Source organism: Zingiber officinale, chromosome 7A (genome assembly GCF_018446385.1).
Source record: "Zingiber officinale cultivar Zhangliang chromosome 7A, Zo_v1.1, whole genome shotgun sequence".
Classification (NCBI taxonomy): Eukaryota; Viridiplantae; Streptophyta; class Magnoliopsida; order Zingiberales; family Zingiberaceae; genus Zingiber; species Zingiber officinale.
In genome coordinates this window covers 31859780-31879601 of record NC_055998.1, presented here as the reverse complement: position 1 = coordinate 31879601, position 19822 = coordinate 31859780, and the positions used below count along the sequence as shown (strand labels likewise).

Below are 19822 nucleotides of genomic sequence, written 5' to 3'. Positions count from 1 at the left end.
AATTATTTTATCCTATGAAAATTAGGTGTTAAAGAAGGCACTTACTATAAGGATAACAGCGATAAGTGATCGAAAATTTTAATGACAATTATTTTAGTGACCGACGTCATTTAGTGATAGAATTTAATTTTTATCGCTAACATTAGCAACGGATCTTTAATGTCGTTATTGATTTTAGTGATGGAAATAAATTTTTCATCACTAATTTACGATAATTTAGCAACAAAAATAAATTCCTTCGCTAAATTTCAATAGAATTTTAAAAGAATCTCCATTACTTAAGAGATTTCATTCCGTTTACATTCACACACATTCAATAACAACATTAAACATCAACAATATTCACATAATATATAGACATAATGAACTATCGTATTTATCTAACACATGAGACATTGATACGAAGCCTCTCTTTAACTCTTAATTTTTAGCCATTCGTTTGAATAAGATTTTTATGATTGCACAATGAATTAGTTTTTTTTAACAATAAATATAATGATTATATAGAATGAAAACCATTATAAACAATCAAATGCAAAATGAAGTTGAATAACAAACCAATTGATAACCAGTATGCAAGTTCAAACAAAGTGGAGGAATGTTCATATCTTCCCCAAGTTTTGTCAATCAACCCCCCTTATCTCTTCCTCCCACAATCAACAAAAAATCTATCTCTGATTAAATTTCAAATCAATTCTTAGGCTCAGCCCCTAATTAGGCCACAGGAAAGCCCCATCAGCAAGATGGCAGCATCTCTCTCATCCTTCACTGGCACCACCACTGCTTCATCCACAAAGAGCTTTTTCTGTTTACTTGAGCTGGTAAACTTGTACCTTTTCTTGAATGGCACAGTACTGTTGCATGGCTTCTCCTCTTTTGTCACACTACACACAGCAGCAGCTTCCATGGCCCTCCTCACCTTCCTCTGTCTTATTCCACAAGCATTACAAAGACTCTGCAGAGAGAGGGGGAAAACACTTCAATACAAGTTTTTTTTTTTTTTAAAGAATAGCATATATATATATATTTTTCTTGCCTTGGGGCCATGAGGGCCACTCCTCCAAAGAGGAGTCTTTGTGGTGCTACAATTGGAGCAGGCTCTGATACTGATAGAATCACCAGAAGACTTGAAGCTGCAGTTGCTTTTGATTTGATCTCGAGGTGACGGTTTCATGTTGCCTCTTGGTCTGCACTGAGGCGGCTTGACCTTGTAGCTGATGGCTCTGTATCGATCCTTGAGCTGCCATATTCGACTGCACGAGTTTACTGAAGTTGCAATGGTGAATGATGATGAGCTAATTAATAAAAGCGTTTACCTCTTGTTGCAGGAAGGGATGATCATGTTGCTGGTTCCTTGAGAAGTTGCTGAGAAAGGAGGAGGAGGAGGAAGAAGAAGAAGAGGTGTTGGATGGCGGTGTGAAGAAAGGGCCTTGGCCTTCTCCATCTGATGCAGAGAGAGAAGGGGCCTGGTTCAGATCAAATGAAGACATGGGGAGGGGGAGAGAGAGCAGAGGTGTAGGGTTTGGAAGTTCTCGGAGGGGCTATATATATGTCTGCGCCAATGATTAGAGGAAGGACTGAAATTCATAACATGTGAATATGGAAGAAGTCCTATCGACATTACCAGAGGAAGTAGAAAAATTATATATTATCTCACCTCGTTGAATTGTGCAACGTGATTTCTAAACTTTTAAATTTAATTTGTGGAATATAACCTCCCCTTATGATAATCATATGTGTACCGCATGTTTAACCTACGCTGCAGTGGCATGGCACATATGTAGTCTCTCAACTATCTACTGTTTGATTCAGGGTATTTTCCTTCCTTCCTTGAGATAACAAATCTAAGATGTTAAGTTGCTGGACCACACAACTTGTGAGTACTTCCAGATTTATTATAATAATTAATGAAAACAATTCATGGAGTTTGTGTAACTGTAATATTTCCTAATTCCTACATTTTGAATGAGTAAACTCAAGTCAGAATCAGAATAAGCTGATCAGGGACACAAATTAATGTAGTGAAATGGATCGGTGAGCGATCCTAAGCATCAAATTCATTATCCTAATTATCCTAAAACTATAACTTTGATTGGATACTATGTATGACAGAGAATCTGGATACGTATCTCTCACTTCTGTGTCAGATCGAGAAATGACAAAGCATTCATTGTTTCTGCATTTATGATCAAAGGGGGTTTAAGGCACTTCAAACACAGATATGACAAGGGATTCAACAACAGAAGGCTTGAGCGCCTTCTTTTTATCTTCTCTTATGATGTTTAGCACAGATCGTAACATATAATAAAAGTTCTTTAGTTGAAACTCATTTAGAATCTATCTTTGTGTATTGTTTCACACCTAATTGTTTGTGATTATAGTAAGATTAAGGGTGATAATTCAGGTTTAGTATTGATAAACCCACAGAAAATATTTGGAGGGTTGCAATTAGTATGGCATCGATCCCCACACTTCTGTCCGATGTGGATAGCTCTGTTAGCTGCCGACAGTTTCGCCACATTAATGCAACTAAATTAGTTTTTCGTTTTGATGGAGATGTACGATTTTTTTGGCACGGGGCCACCCGCATGAACCCCGGCCGCGAGGAGAAATGCATATATTAAAAATCAATCCAGAGATGGATCCTCATTGAATAAATAAAGACAAAAACAAAAGAAAAAAAATCATAAAGTAAATAGGAAAATGAATTCCATTAAGGGGATTTATCATCGTGTAATGTTTACTGATCTCACACAAATTTATCAACAATTCAGGGGAATTGAGGAAGCATTCAGCTACTTTGTTCTTACAACATATGCATTGACATACAGAAATGAAGTTTAAATGACGAAATAACTGCGACGGTGATGGAGAAACACACTTTATTGGGGAAATGAAAGCGGGCGCAAATCCCTTTAGATTTTCTTTCCTGTACCTTCTTTGTTTTTTTCAAGAGCAGAAATAGTTACAGCTTGGGCCGATGTGTACAACTTTGATTCGGTCTCAGATTCGACTTGTGAATCCGAAACAAAATGACAGAATTATGTACTATGGTGCTATACTTTTAGCACTCTGGTAAAGTATTGAGTTTAAAAATGTAGCAATCTTTAACTCTTCAGCTGCACTTTGCACAGCTTCAGGATAACAAAGCATGCCTCGACAAAACCTCTTGGTCGCCAAACCACGGAAGAATTCTCTAAATTTGAACAGACTTGAGCCTACAGGTATTGGCCACGAACAAGTATACTTCGCAGCCAGTAGTGTCCTTGCTTCTCCAGTGCGAACACAATGTTCAAAGGTTTGCACTTTACAAATACATCTTTTTCACAAACAAGTAAAGCCTCAGTTTGCGCCGACCAACTTCTGCAACTGCTTAAGAGGTGTCAAAAGTTGTGCAAAAGAAGGGCGTTTATTTGGCTCACTGCAAGAGGAACAAGTCTCTGAGAAATATTTATTACCTCCAGCAATGACATATTAAAAATCAGCATTTATAGTAGGCAACCATGAAGGTCAATAATGTAAACAGGTTGGACTTCTGATATCCTCGCATCTTAATGGTTAAATTGCAGTACACAATAAAAACCAAGTTGAAATACAGATCCAGAAGTTTCGAAGATCTGGAAAAGTTATAGTTAAAATGGATAGCCAAACTGAATTGACTTGGGCTCAAGCCACCAACCTCTACACAACCAATCATTAGGTCTAGTAGGGTAGTCTACATACCAGCACAAGCCTACTATAATCTAACTAGCTAAACCTGACAATTCATTAACAGATAATGCAATATAACCCAATGGCAGAAAGTAAATCGACCAAAAGCAATGTCTAAACTGACCTATACTGATTTCGTGGTCAAAATGACCTTACAATTTGATAACTAATGGAAATACAGATTTACTAGATTTTGCATAGAGATGGTAGGAGGAATATGGCCCATGCAGTCTGTGCCAAATAGTTTAGACAAACACAGCTTGATAATGATCAGATTCACCATGTTTGAAATGCAAATCACTGGGATACAATAAAGCATGGTTGAAACGGCAAACTTTTATAGTGCTATAGTGCAGGAAGACGAGCATACCTTTCCCAACAATCGGTAATTATCTGTGCAACCACTGGGTCAATATCATTGGGTATCTCAAGACGTCTATTTTGGAATCCCACGGCGCCAACAACTTGCATCGAATTCATTCCACTCCATGGCTTGTGTAGGGTTGCTAATTCCCACAAGATGACACCAAAGCTGTAAACATCACACCTGACACACAGATGCTTCCTGTTACCAACAGGTTTACAAATAGTACCAAAATTTCTCCAAAGCATACATATTGATCAGAATGTATAACTCACTTCTCATTTGATGGTTCATTCCGTAAGACCTCTGGTGCCATCCATTCCGGCTGAAAGAGCAAACAATTAGAAACTACTATAATGTTGTTGAATAAAAACAAGTATCAAATTAATGCAAGAATGATACTGTGTTCTTTCAGGTGGAGAGGTTACATTCCTGACATTTGTGCAAACAAAAGACAATTATAAGCCATAAAGCTTCATGATACAATTATCCAAACAAACAACAGCAAAAATTGCTACCTAAATCTAAGATTTATGAGATCTATAAAATCTTAGCAATCATTTTTTTATTATATGTACTCAGTAATAGAAAAGCAGGGGAGTCTTGGCGCAACAGTAAAGTTGTTGCCATATGACCAAAAGGTCACGGGTTCGAATCCTGAAAACAGCCTCTTGGAAAAAGCAGGGTAAGGCTGCATACAATGAATCCTTCCCCGGGGCCCCACATGACGGGAGCTTCGTGCACGGGCTGCTCTTTTTATGTACTCAGTAATAGAAGTAGATTTGATAAATAAAGTTTGTGATATAGTATAGAATGCAAATTGGACAGCGTCAGATAACAGGATTAGGATAGGTATAATGGCTTCTAGTATAAGTAACACCTCTACTTGAAAATTCACACGCGGTATACTGTAGAAGAAAATTATTTAGTGTTCTGTCAAGAAAAAAATGAAGTACACAAAGCAATACATGATTCTTATTAAAAAAATTGAGTATGAAATGCACCGTTCCAGATGTTGACTTTGATGACAAGAATGTATGATGCTTCAACCTTGACAAACCAAAATCACAAACCTGAGACAAAATTAATTTTATTCTTCTGAAGTAACACAAAGAAAACAAAATAGGCATATGCATTTTGAAGGTCTACATAATACAGGAAACAACACTGCTGACCAACATTGTTGGAACTAATTATCATATGTAATTCCAACAAATTCCAATAAGTGTTAACAGTAATGTGCATATCAAAAGTAATACAACAACAACAATTAAGCCTTATCCCACTAGGTGGGGCATATCAAAAGTAATAATGGTGAAAAAAAGCAAGCATGCATGTCAATTTACCATGAACTACCCTGCTGAAAAGAGACAAGTATGAACTGAATCATTTAAAATACAAGAGCATCTATGTAGGGTTCATTTAGTCGTCATCAATACACGTAATAGTATATCCTGAGGTGCTATAGTGCTTTTACAATCCCTAGTAAAACTAAAAAATCAACTGATCCTAAGATCCCCACAACACTTAAAAACTTTTTGTATATTTTACTTTAAGGTTGGAACTATACCAGATGCAAACACTAGCATGAACCACTACAAAACTTGTTGAAGTTGATTGATTGGAGTAAAATAAATATCAATTGAAAAAATGGTGTTTGCTGTCTTTGCTAGCATGACAGCCCATCATAATTATTCATAATAAATCCATGACTAAAATCTGAAAAATAGAAAGGGTAATAGAGTGGTATACAAGATACGCAACTACACTAGAACAAGTTCAAACCTATTGAAATTTAGCATTTTTGGCACAGTTCATATGGATAGTCTGATATTAAAATTAGCAAGTCAGGATCAGTTGAGAGCAACTTAGCTGAAATGCCACATGAATTGAAAATGAAACGAACACACATGATTAAACACTTCTCACATGATTATCCACTGAAAGACACCAAAACCCCACAGAGAAATCTATAAAACTATACTTGAACCAAATAGATTTTAAATATTGGAGACGTGCATAGCTTTGATAAGATCTGCATCATGAACTGCCACATAGTGAACTAAAACCAAATTATGTGAACCATGCACAAATATAAGGAAAAACAAATATCTCAGTGTCATCTTTTTAAGTGTTAATAAGCACTATTTGTAACAACTTATGAACTAGCATTTGGAGACATTATAAATCCAGCCAGCACTATTCAATAAGGAAATATTACAAGTTCATCTATTAGGAGTTGTTCCGTTTGAAGGTTTTATCTAAATGGATACCTTGACAACCCAGTTCTTATCAACCAGAAGATTAGGAGACTTGAGATCTCTGTGCACAATAGTAGGATGGCTAGTATGCAAGTAGTTCATCCCTTTGGCCTGTTAAAAGATGCAGGTTAAAGGAAAGTTGGATATCAATATGCATAACCAAATTTAGATAACAAACAAATAAACTAATACCACATCCAAAGCCATCTTTAGTCGTCGTTTTTCATCGAGTTGAGTATTAGGACGATGCAGCAGCCTATATAGACTTCCCCTAAAAAAACAACATATTGGAATCATTCAATGATGCCACTAAACTGTGACATGCCTAAAACGGGTAAAACATGAATTAAATATACTAGAATAGATTTTTTTCCCTTCTGTATCCACTTTGTACAGCCAGTGAATGCAAATCACAGGCAAACAAAGTTTTTCCCTGCTCAGAAATCTGATGGAATATTAACTTCTAAACAATTCAAATAAGAGGAAAAATTAAGGAAAATAAATAATTATGATGTAGATGATGCAAATGATGCAGATATTATTAATAGATAAAGAATGGGTGATCAAAATGGAGAGGAGATCCAAGGCCTTTCTGTTTGAGCAGAGCTGTTTTTACTTGTGCAAGTAACAAGCAAACACCATCAGACTTGAGCACTAGACCATTTCATGGCATAGACTATTTCATGCTGCCTGTATCTACCAGCATTGAATATTTCATGTACACCTAAAGTATCAGCTTAATAAAGACAACAATTGCAGTGTCTAGTTTAGACCTTGGGCTTTAGGAAACTAGAGCAAATGAGATCTTGATACCATGAGATTATGTTGAGATCAATCATGCAATGTGAGTCATCCTCTATGTTTTTAAAACAAAATAAAATTACCAAAAGGGTGGTTGATATGCCATATGATATGTTCCCAATACGGTATTTATACTTTGATTTTGGTATCAACTTTGATATTACCCTTGATTCCTTATCATCTCAACATCATGTATGCAAAGAATAGTACGTGCCTGTGACAGGTATGAGATGGGTATTGACGTAGGTACTGGAAAAGTTATAGGTACCCTACCCATTGCCACCCTTCGTCCTCATACAAAGTCTCCATCTAATTGATGGCGGTATCACCTGCCTCTGCCTTTGCTCTACATTCCTTTTATGCTCATGACGGTATCAGCTTCAGTCAATATAGGTCATCATGAAGGTGTGTATTAATAGATGCAGGCGATACTCAGCACTGACAATAAATGCAAAGCAGATAGCTTTCTCTGTGCTGATTTTGCTTCAACTGATACTAAATGAGATTTTAGACCATCAATTCACAACTCATATACAAACTTATAGAAAATGATTGATCATTTGGACCATAATGTCACTGACGTACTTAGCATGTGTTGCCAATGTGATTTACCTCCTCCGTGTTGACCTAGGGACGGGTTGGCGGGGGCGCTGGGGGCGAGCGAATCGTCTTTTGCCACATGTGTTGCCAATGTCAGATTATTTGTTTGAAGATTGAACAAATCATGGCAATAGGATGAGTATTTTCGAAAACTCATGACTAGATTTCAAATGTCAATCAATATAAGTCGACATGGATGAAACATATTTCTGGTTGCCAATTGATATAGAACTATGTCAACACAAGTAAATGTCAATATGTCATCTAGGCCAACACATTTTCAGTGCTTCCAACCAAGTCAAGGCTTGTGATTCTCAATCCAACGTTGCCCGCACCAACCAAGATAGAAAGATTTTCTTCAACCAAGAATTGGGAGGGGCAGCACTAACTAAATCACTAACAGCGACAAAGAGCGGTGACGCTTAAGTTGAAGAAATCTAGAAGTATCCACATCTTGTTCCTGTGTTTCATTCAACTTCCAATTTTATAACTATAATTCCAACTCGCAGTGATTAACCAAGGTATTTATAAGCATGTAGTAAAACCAATTTTAATACTAGATATTCTAGGAATCTAAGGCTACATTTCTTACAAAGAAAACAAATAGGGGAAAAAAGGGTAGGTAAACTAACTCATTGCAACAGGTTTGTGAAATATATTATGTCCAACTATTATTGAAAAGTAAAAGAGGGGGGAAACTTAATTTCAAAATAGTATTTGTTAAAAAAAAATTATATATATATATAAGGCAATCCAGTGTACGAAGCCCTAGCCCATGTGAGATTTGGTGGGTCTCTAGGAATGGTCTATTGCATGCAGTCTTACATGTATTGCAAGAGGTTGTTTCCGTAACTCAAACCTTTGACCGTCCGGTCATACAGCAGCAATTTTACCGTTGCACCAAGTGTGTGTATATATAATCAAAAAAATTAAAAAAAAATAATTTTAAAATTTTAAAGTCAAATTTGAGCTTTATTACAAGTGAAAATGCATTTTTTTAACCAATTCGAACAAAAGCTAATATATAAGAAATGTGCAGAGAGATTTTTATAGCTTTTTACTCCCTCTTTTTCTGCCAAAGGAAATGAAGGGAAATCATCATTGGGAAAATCTTTTTGTTGTTTTATTTTTGTCTCATAGTACACGCATTGAGCCTCGAAAATTTTTGTCATTGGAATGGTAAAGTAAATAACACATTCAATAAAAAAACACTCATTCAAATAAGTATCAGAAAGGTATAATCATTAGCCTAACAAATACTTTAGAATTTTAAAATTTTGTTCCTTAAAAATTCTTGGTATTAGACGCGATATATTAATGAAACCATGCTATTAAGGCGGAAGACCGAATCTCCAATTCCATAAAAGGATGACATTTCAGACCTTGCTCATGATTACCCAATCGATTTAATCGGGTTTGGGTATCGATACTCAATAAATGGATTTGGGAAGAGTTCGGTGAAAATAGGATCCATAATTTAAAGCTTCATTATGTGTGATTGACAAAGGTGAAATATTTAATTCTGCTCATTAACTAACACAAATTAGCCGACACTCTCAAGCACCTTCGCGTGCACAACACACGACTCCTCTCCTTTCTCCTCCTTCGAACACCGATACCAATTCCTCTCCTTCCTACTTCTCCAAGAACACCTTCGGCATGGCATCGTGATCTCACGGAACTTTCATCTCATAAGCATCAAAATTGGCTCCTTCTCCCTCCATGCTCACTTCTCTACGATAAAGCTGTGTCAAAAAACGCTAGCTACTCCATCAGTGTTAGCTTCTCTGCGTTAAAACCATGTGAAACACTAGCAGGCATAGTTAAGTCCTTTTTCACTCCTTTTCCTCCGATGACAACATTCTTCCCCCTCCCCCCCCCCCCCCCCCCCCCCTTCGGCACACCATCGACACTGCTGATATGACATTGACGACAAAGTCTTGAATCGACCAAGGAATGAAACTGTGGCTCTTCAATCCTTGGTAGGAAATACTTATAACAAGTTTAGGTTGAATGGATTGGGTAGTAGGTAACCAAGATTGTGATGTTAGATTCTCACAGACTGAAGATGCATCAATAAAGCTGCAACACAGTTGAGCATGGTACTCCCATCAAAATTTCTAAGAATACATGGCATTGCAACTTCTACAACTCATTTCTTAAAAATTCAAGAGAACTGGTAAGCCAAATCAAGAGAAAGCGGATGAAAAACACCACACAAAGATATTAATCATCACTGAATATTGCCAATCAATCCTAACCGATGTTCCAGAAATAGAATTAGAAAAATAGAAAAGTAACTGACTTTTGAGCTAGTGTATCCAGGATCAACACTGTAATCATTAAATGAACAGAACAAAATATAAAGGCATGCTGCACAAACCTTGGAAGAAATTCAGTTAATATTGACAAATTTGGAGGACGAGTCACTGCTCCCATGAAAAGAACAACATTTGGATGTCGTAACCTTGACATGATTTTAACCTATGACAATAAATTTTCAATGTCAAAGGATGTTCCAAGTTAATGTGCAATATTCATAGAGAATTTACTTCATATCTGAATTGCTCTAATGCATCCCCATAAAGATCCTGATCCAAAAACTTCTTCACTGCAACCTCCTGGAAGATGAGCAACACAGATGAGTAAGAACCAGAGAGAGAGGGAGAAGCAATTCTCAAACAATTATCTATTTACACGTATAAGAATAATTTTGCTTCTACAAGGAATCTAAAAGCTCAAAAGTTCATAAATACTGCAAGAACATAACAATATGATAAAGAATGAATACAAATGATTATCCAACAGGATTTACTAAAAGTGAAACAGTTTACTAAAAAGACAAGTACAAGCAATATGTCAAATCCCTAACAAAAGTTCTTCCAAATATTTAATCATTTTTTTATTTTATTTCCTTCATATTTGAACAAACAAAGCCTTGACATCAAAAAAACCTGGACTTCAAAATGCAACTGGTCAAAAAAAAAAAAGAAGAAGAAGAAGAAGAATTGCAAGTACAACCAATTCAACTCAAGGTGTGTTACTTTTTGAAAACGTTTCAATTTTCCTTCTCCGTTAAAAAAACTAGAAAGGATTTGGAAAATGGAAAAGATATTTGACACTGCCATTTTAACTTCTCTATTTTTAAGTAACTGATGATTAATCTAATAAGAGAAAAATATTTAAATTATTCTTCATAAGGAAAAGGGAAAATTGGTAAAAATTTCCAAACAATCTCAAACTTCCTATTCCAGCACGATTGAACAAAGCAGCATTACCATTTACTGTTCTTGGAACATTAAAACATTACATATAAATTTAAAAGTACTTTGGAAAAGATATTTGACACTGCCATTTTAACTTCTCTATTTTTAAGTAACTGATGATTAATCTAATAAGAGAAAAATATTTAAATTATTCTTCATAAGGAAAAGGGAAAATTGGTAAAAATTTCCAAACAATCTCAAACTTCCTATTCCAGCACGATTGAACAAAGCAGCATTACCATTTACTGTTCTTGGAACATTAAAACATTACATATAAATTTAAAAGTACTTGGATTGAAATGTTTGACAACTATACATGCTCAGCTGGTACACATAAAAACTCTGATAAATGTTTTCAACATTCCCAATAAAACAAACAAAACCTCTTCTTCAAGAAGATCATACTCAGATGATTAAACAAGAAAAAGATAAATATCCTAGAGTCTAGACTGCAACTTACAGTGCAATTCCAATCTGCACGATAAACCTCACCATATGAACCTGGAACAGGAGTTCAAATCAGTCAAGCAGATCATGTATGATAGGAGTATGCAATATGAAACAGAATTTCCATAAAATTTATTGATTAGTCTTCCTAAAAGGTAAAACAACAACAACTAACCTTCCTAAAAGGTACTAAAAGAAAAAAAGAAAATCATGACTTTCAAATAGAATCAGATGAGTAGAAGATGTATGACTGGAGTTGGATCAGTCAAGTAGATGTTGTATGATAGGAGAATGCATTATGAAACTGAACTTTGATATAGTTTCTAGATTAGCCTTCCCAAAAGATACGGACAAATTGAATGCATAGCTTTCATATTGGAAAAGCTTCAACAACAAACTAATATGTAGAAACAAGGATGACATTCACAAGAGAAACAAGGGCAGAAAACAAATGTACGGTAAGATGCAATTGAAAGCCTTTTTTTTTCTTTTGATATCTATCAAACAAAATAGGTGAAAATAAACACTGGAAATAGTAAAAGTCTGAAACACAAGTAACTTAGCCCTTCAAAACAGTGTTGTAGCAAATTATATTCGAAACAGTTAGACGCATCATCAGATATGTACAATATGTTTCTTATGCGTGTTATCACAGTTTGAAACAGATGTGAGCAAATTCTAAAGTGCATTTTGCAATGAAGTATAAATGAAAATGTGATCTAGAACAACAAGTAATTGACGAACCTGAACAGCATTGACAATCTATATGGTATACATTCTAAAACAAGTACAAACAGGAAATTTATGTCTGTTATATTCATTTCAGGCTGAATTTCAAACCAGATTAGAAATATGTATTAGATAGAAAACTTGAACTAGTAGATTAACGAACCTAGACCAATTCGCTCTCCAATCTGAAGATCTTCCCAAGGTATCTCCCATTCAGAAACTGCATCTAATATTTTGCTTGATTTTTCATTGTCAGATGCATATAGTCCATGGAGATTACCTTTTAGTTTAAACATGGAATCCTTTGCACCTTCTTGACGATCTTCAGGAGCAACTTGATGCCCATCAGAAACAGAATCTCTTCCTATATTTTCCTGATAGTAATGTACAACAGATGGTCCAAGAATATTTGCACCTCCTTTTTGAATTGATTCAGCCACATCAGACACAGGGCATGCATCCACTTCATTCAAGAAGAAAGCTCCTGATGCCACCGGATAATCCAGAATTGAATCACTGTATTTAACCCATGACCCATCAAGCGAACTCACATTCACCTGAGAATTAGGAATGACGAGCCAGTCATTTGTTGTAGCTAAAGAAGAAGACATGCTTGTACCGGATATCTCTTCCCCCATATTATTTACTAATCTCTCAGCAACATTTTCATTTTTCTTCGCCATGTCAGAATCAATTGAACATTCTGCTGTTAATACAGGTGAAATGGAAGATTTGATATCTGTACTTGTATTCATCTCAGCTAACTCTAGCCTAATTCTTCCATCAGTCGCCTCAAAACCTATGTTATGATCCTGTTCAACCAAATTTAGTGAAGAACTTAAATCAGAAAACAGATCCGGAGGAGGTGATGCTCCGCTTTCTAGTAAAACAGCATGTAACTTCTGAGCAAATTCTGGATTCTTTGCTGCAGTGACAACATACTTGGAAACATCATTAACTTTCATCTGTTGAGAAGGGGAAATAACTTCAGTAGGTTTAGATGTGACCAATGGAGGTCTACTCAGCAAAGGATGGAAATTCCCAGGTTCATTATCACACCCTGTAATGTGGCTGTTCACAACCAAACCATCAACATCATCATATCTATTGATTAAGCTTGAACTGTCTTCCAGCTGTAATTCAGAATATCCAGATGGTAAGCTGTTATCTAGATCTCCTTCAAATGTATCACTTTTTCTCTCAAATTGAAAATTCACTTTATTGATGGCCAAGCATAAATCCTTAACAGTTTGTTCAATGGTCTCTGGGTCTAGTAGAAAGTTTCTAGAATTTTCCATATGAGTGTTGGGATTCTCGGTAGGGATCAATGTGCCTGGAGCTCCCATAAGATCCACAATATATTCACTGTTACAGGTGAAGAAATGTCATATCAATTTCCTTTCTGAATTATGTTCAACTAAATCTCCATTTGAATGATGGCAATGATATGATTAATGATCAATCAGTGGTTATTACTACACAAAGTACAAGGTATAGCAACCAGATGAGATCAGGTGTCAACAGGCATTTTGTCAGACAAGATGCAATGAATTTCTAAGTATCTTCTGGTTCATCATAGAATAAAATTTACAATATAACAGTTGAAGGTTTAAATAAAAAAATATATATTCAAAACTTTTTCAGTCAAGATGGGACTGATATGTTGGTGTCATTGCTAGTACTAACCAGAAGTGACATAACATAACATACAGAATACAACAATCTACAATTCGTAAGATTGTTACTATAATTAGTTACAATTCTTTTGTTTGGACAGAGGGAAACCAACATCCAACAACTTTTTCTCTATGTTTTTTAGTAATTATTAGTAAAGCAATTAGCTACAGTTCTTTTGTTTGGAAAGAGGGATGCTGATATCCAGCAACTTTTTTTCTAAGTTTGGTAGTAATTATTAGTAAAGACCGAGAAAAGAGAAAAGTCTTAACATTTCCAGTAATAAATAAACTTCAACAGTATGAAAGAAATATGTAGGCCATCTACATTAGTAGTACATTAAACAAATTAAAAACTAAAAGATGAAAAAACTCTCAAGTGCCATGTATAATTTTGTTCATACAAACTACAAAATTTATTTCATGATTAGAATGATGAATACCAAGCCAATAAAACAAGCAAACAGGCCAGCTGAGACTAGATTATATATTAGATTGGATGAAATAACAAGGAGGTGAAATAAAATACAAAAAACCACCTTTCATAATCAACTTTAATGAAATTCACAGCTCCTTCATCTGTACCAGTATAGTAACTACCTTTTACAAGTTTACATGGAAGGTTTATCCGATCAGCTAGAACCTGAAAAGTGGGGGGAAAGTATATTTTAGCACTCATTGTTTCAGTGCAATATCAGAGGGAGACAATGAAATAATCTGCCAAAAAAATCAATTAGTAAATATTATATTGTATGATCTTATAAAGTAAAATGCAAGTGATATATCGCATACAACAAACTATTCAAATAAACCCACCCATTGGAGAATGAAATGACTAATGGGACTCATGTAGCATTTTTTGTAAAAAGAGTTGATAGTTTTATGCTAGTATTTAACAAATTTAATATATATATATATATATATATATATATATATATATATATATATATATATATATATATATATGGAATGTCAATAACTCCGTGACAAACCAATCATGACCGGTCTCAAACCCGAATAAAGGAGGAGAGTTACGTTAGGTTGCCAGCCATCGTTAAAACTATGACAAATATTCAATGAATGGATCAATTAAACTATATATATGGAATGTCAATGTCACTCCACTTTTGACAGTTCCAGGAAAGAAATATAAACTCCTCAGGCCAAAGCCTAGAAAATGTTAGCTTAATAAACACTAAAGAGAAACCTACTCCAAACTCAGCACCAATACTCACTCGCATGGTACCATATCTGTTTAACAAATCCTATTGTTGGACTGGGATTTATAATCTGTTTTTGCTTTTTCCAAATTAAATAGAGTTTGTCTAATTCAATGTATAAAGTATATTGCATAGAATAATGTGAAGATTTGGTGGTTCTTGCAAATATACTGTGCTGTTTGCAGATTTTAAAATCCCACATCTTTTTGTCTACATTTCCTCTCACGTTCGGTAGTACTCTAATTTTTTCATTGCATCAGAAGAGGCAATGTAAAGCTAAAACTGATTCACGGACATATTTTAGAATCATGATTCCAAGTTCACTCTGCACGGTACTACCGAATGTGAATCAACAATGTTAGAAGAATTCTAAAATTATAGACTTTTTAATAGCTAAATGTTGGGGAAAAGTAATCACCAAACTGAAATTAACATGGTTCAGAGCAGAAAATCCTATGTTTGAATCCTGTTAATTGCTATTATTAGTGGACAAATATATATACCTATAGTCAATCCCTAGGGATTGACCACTTTGCTCCATTTGCCCACATGTTGAGATTAAAAACACTTCATGGACTCTTTTCACATCCCTTGTAGGAACTACCCAAAATAAATCTATAAAAGCAACAGAAACATCATAGTACTTTTTTTTTTACACCAGAAAGAAGGGTGGCAAATGATTCATTCAACATTCCAGAGCAGATAAATTTTATTTCCTCAATTGAATAGTAAGTTTTTGTGATAAGTAATCACCCTATCAAATTTAACAGAGATGATAGCTTGTTGCCTTCCAAGACATGGCATGCCAAGGTAAATGGTGAAAAATAGAGAAAGGTGAGCAGATACTAAAGCCAACAATTCAAAAACAAGTTAGTATTTTTTAAGAGGTTGATACACCAAGGCATACTGGCCAGTGACAACACACCAAAAATTCTCAAAAATAAAAAACAAGTATTATGATGCCTCGCCCAAATAATAGAACCATTGATAATTTGATATAGTGGTAGACTACTGTAAATTTTAATCATTTAATGACAATAATCTACTTGACTAGCTGCTTATGTACCATAGAAAGGACTACAGCAAAAGTAACTAATTCTACATCTATAAAACTTATGTTGTATTTGTATGAGTGATTGACTCTTTAGTCCAGATTGATTAAAACTATTGACACAACAATATGGAGGTGAAATGACAGAAACTACTTGTTAACTTCTTATGCGATACAAAAAAAACTAGTATAATAAAGGAACTAGTAGAACATATACTGATTTTAGTATATACAAGATATGTAGATGTAGTATGTGAGACACAATTAAATATTGTATGATGTTGCCTCAATTTATGTATGAATGCATGAACCCCATCATTATTTTGTTGGTATTGGGTTTTAAAATTTGAACAGCAGAACACAAAGCCTTATATGAACAACCTTAAAGAGCAAGGCCCTGTGGCGTGATAATCCAATCTCAAGTGACCCAAGAGGAAGAACAATAGTGTTCAAAGAATTCCGCAATTCACAGCTCTTGAGTGTCCACCTTCTTTGCATATCATTAGCATCGTCAACTGGACCGCCCATAGTGCGAACAACGAGATCTGCAATCCTTTGGACCAACTCACTAGCCAGTAGACCATGCTCTTCTGTTTTGCTTTCCAGAAGAATAGAGACTGCTTGCTTCTCAAGTTGTTGAAGTGTATAGTCAAATGTACGATTCACTAGAATTACTTCATAATCAATCTTATCTGAAACAGATATTGCTTGGAGATCCACCAAAGAAGGCATCTTTTCGATAATGCTGGGATTTGAGATGACACCATATACATCATAGAAACCATCCAACAGCTTTTCATCATAGTTCACAACATTATAACTCTGTACATGAACAATCAAGAATGACAACCTTCCAAATTATATATATCATAACATGAAAGGAACAATTAATAAACTGAGAATTGTGAACTAAATGTTTGATAAACATACTTGATAATTCTTCAACGTCTACTGAGAAAGTTATCAATTTGTGTGAGTATAAACATGAAAGACAGTAAGGTAAAGGACAATGTTATGTCCAGTTTCTGTAAAAACCACAAAATATATACATTTGATGCTCAAGAAGATATTGTCTACAAAATTCATTGTTCAAAAAAATTCATGAACAAACTCACGTGATGTCAATGCAATTGATGCATTTATAGTCCAGGATGGGGTTTTTATTATTTAAAAGAAGAATCCACTTCAACCAATATGCCCTTAGGCACAGCCATACATATCATTGAAATCACACTCAGAAATCATGAACAATTAGCTAGAGTTTTAGGATCATGATCACTACATTATAAGAAAGTATCATAATCACTGTACTATAAGAAAGAGTTTTAGCATCATGCTAATGACTTAAAAAATGTAGATCCACTCATTAACGGCCCCCCTAGTGCCGGCCCCATAGATATGGAGGGAGGTACATGCAGGTACACAGGCACATGGTGGGGTAAACGCCAGTTCCTGAGAATTGACGCCTGGCCATTACGCCAGAGATGTCATGCGTCTACCGTCTGCGCTATATAGATATCTCCTTCATAATATAAGTATCGCCTTTCATAGTATGCCTTAGGTCTTACCAGTTACAAAATTCATAATATTCAAAAAATTATGAGCAAATCTATGTTATGTCAAAGGAACCAACACCAGTTATAGTTGAGGAAGAATTTTTTTAATTGATAAAAAAGAATAATCCCCTTTGACTATTATGCCATTAGGCACAGTCATACATAGCATTGAAATTATACTTGGAAGGGGTGCACAAATTAGCTAGATTTTTAGGTTAATAATTAAAATTCTATAAGAAACTTTCATAATCACTTTACTATAGGAAAGAGTGTTAGGAGCATAGCGTATGACTTCAAGGTTAGACCTATATGGCTATCTCATTCATAATGCAAGGATCCCCATTCTTTCTTTTTTTTTTTTATTATCCTGTTAGTCATGAACCTAAATTACTTCCTCTGTAGTGCGGTGGAGAATTTATTTATGCCTCGTAAAGATTGGTCAAGTAATTTGAAGTTCGCTTCAATGAAAAGCTAATTTAGGAAAGGGCAACTCGAACCCCAAACAGGGGACTAAAATCAAATCAAGCAAACTCTAACTGTGAAAATCCAATGAAGGCTCACCCAATAACGGAGCGAGAGGAGCTCCATCGAGCTGTCATCATCAGCACCCACACCAACGAAAGTTCCGGAAGCAGCACCAACCCCCGGCGGGCATCCCAAGCTCATCCGCTTGGCCGCCTTAATCTGCACGGAATCAGCGTCTTCCAACCCATCAGGATCGGCGGAGGCACTGATCGCCAGCGCAAGCTGCACCTGGTATTCCTCCTCAAACAAGCTAAAGTCCGACCCCGCGATCGCCGCCGCCCCATCGGACCGCGATCCATCCCTGACTTCCACAGCCTCCGCAGGCGCCGCATCCTGTGCCGTTGCTCTCGAACTCGACGCGGACGCGGGGGAGGGGTTCCTCCTGGCGTCACCAACAAGCCGCTGGTGGTGATGTGGATGTGGATGTGGATGCGGGTGGTGGTGAGTTTGATGGTCAACTCCTCCGCTACTGCTGCCTCCGCCACCGCCACCGCCGATGTGGAGCTTCCTCAGGAGATGCTTCATCCTCGACATTGACCGTCAGATCCGAAGCCCTCCCATCTCTTCTCCTCCTTCCTCTCGATCTCTCCTTTCGTAATTCCAATTATTTCGGACTAAAAATCAATAATTCCTCGATTAATCCCGATTTCTTATCTCGATCCGACCTGCGCATTGGGGAGGGCCTCGGAGTGCCGTGGTCTTATCGCCACCCTCTAACTACCCGCCTTCTTATTCGTTAGCCCGACGGACCACCGTGGACCCTGTCGAGAAAAAACTACACCCGCACCAATTTTGTAGGGCAAAATACATCAGACATATCCCACAATCTACCAAACTTATCCACCCTTATTTCTGATTGCTCTCGTAACACCATGCGTAACAATGGTCCCACAAAGTTCCTACTAGAATGGATGGTAAATTCCTGGGTATCGAGAAAATGACTGAGATTCGCTGGAGTCCCAACTTGTTCGCCAATCCACGTTCGCCCTCTCCGTGTAATTAACTTGCATGCGAAGGAAAACAAATAGATAAATAAGATAACGACGAAGACTCCCTTCCCTGGCCTCTTCGGGTTAAGCCATCCGACGTGTAAGGCTCCCATAGGCTTTCGTTGAGGACCCGACCATCTCTCCGTTTATATACCTGCTTATTTATAAGTTTTCCAACTTAACGTCAAACGAATCTGGGACCCAACTGATCGATGTACGTGGCGAACGACTATTGGCTGAGTTTGTTGGCCAACACGATAGCTTCCTAACTGGCTCCAGCTGCAGAACATGAATGCGTCAAATGTAACATATACTTATCTCAGTACGAATCAATATTCCCAAAACATGATTAGGATGGCAACCCCATTCTTATTTATTATATTTATATTCATAGTAATCCCTATACTCATAGCATATTTAATTTGATATCATCTTCATATCCATCGTAAAATGAAATATTCATATTTTACCTACCATCTTATTACTATTTATCATTCTTTTTTAAAAAATAAATAAATAAATTATTTCAATGTATTTATATAATATTTCTTGTCTCGTACTCCTTTGATCGTATGAGCATTTTTAATAAAAAAGAAGATGAGATTTGTGTTAGTGATCGAAAAATATCC

At 36.0% G+C, this 19822-nt stretch overlaps 2 protein-coding genes across 3 annotated transcripts; both read right to left on the bottom strand.

Annotated features, from left to right (window-relative positions):
* Positions 1 to 518: 518 nt before the first annotated feature.
* On the bottom strand, positions 519 to 1529 carry LOC122000042 (protein CYTOKININ-RESPONSIVE GATA TRANSCRIPTION FACTOR 1-like). Of its 2 annotated transcripts, none has more exons than XM_042554621.1 (3): positions 1317 to 1529; positions 1037 to 1253; positions 519 to 955 (listed from the first exon to the last, which is right to left on the bottom strand). In XM_042554621.1, the coding sequence occupies exons 1-3, from the start codon at positions 1442 to 1444 to the stop codon at positions 704 to 706; spliced, it is 597 nt and encodes a 198-aa protein (XP_042410555.1). In that variant the 5' UTR covers positions 1445 to 1529; the 3' UTR covers positions 519 to 703. The 2 variants fall into 2 exon arrangements, with proteins under 2 accessions (XP_042410555.1, XP_042410554.1); XM_042554620.1 differs by having other exon boundaries at positions 1037 to 1240.
* A 1158-nt stretch (positions 1530 to 2687) lies between these two features.
* Positions 2688 to 18899, bottom strand: LOC122001286 (probable serine/threonine-protein kinase SIS8). Its single transcript, XM_042555948.1, has 13 exons — positions 18241 to 18899; positions 16505 to 16945; positions 14392 to 14495; positions 12343 to 13544; positions 11464 to 11504; positions 10290 to 10358; positions 10121 to 10221; positions 6529 to 6607; positions 6349 to 6447; positions 5080 to 5148; positions 4351 to 4400; positions 4082 to 4258; positions 2688 to 3421 (listed from the first exon to the last, which is right to left on the bottom strand). The coding sequence occupies exons 1-13, from the start codon at positions 18736 to 18738 to the stop codon at positions 3343 to 3345; spliced, it is 3009 nt and encodes a 1002-aa protein (XP_042411882.1). The 5' UTR covers positions 18739 to 18899; the 3' UTR covers positions 2688 to 3342.
* Positions 18900 to 19822: the final 923 nt, after the last annotated feature.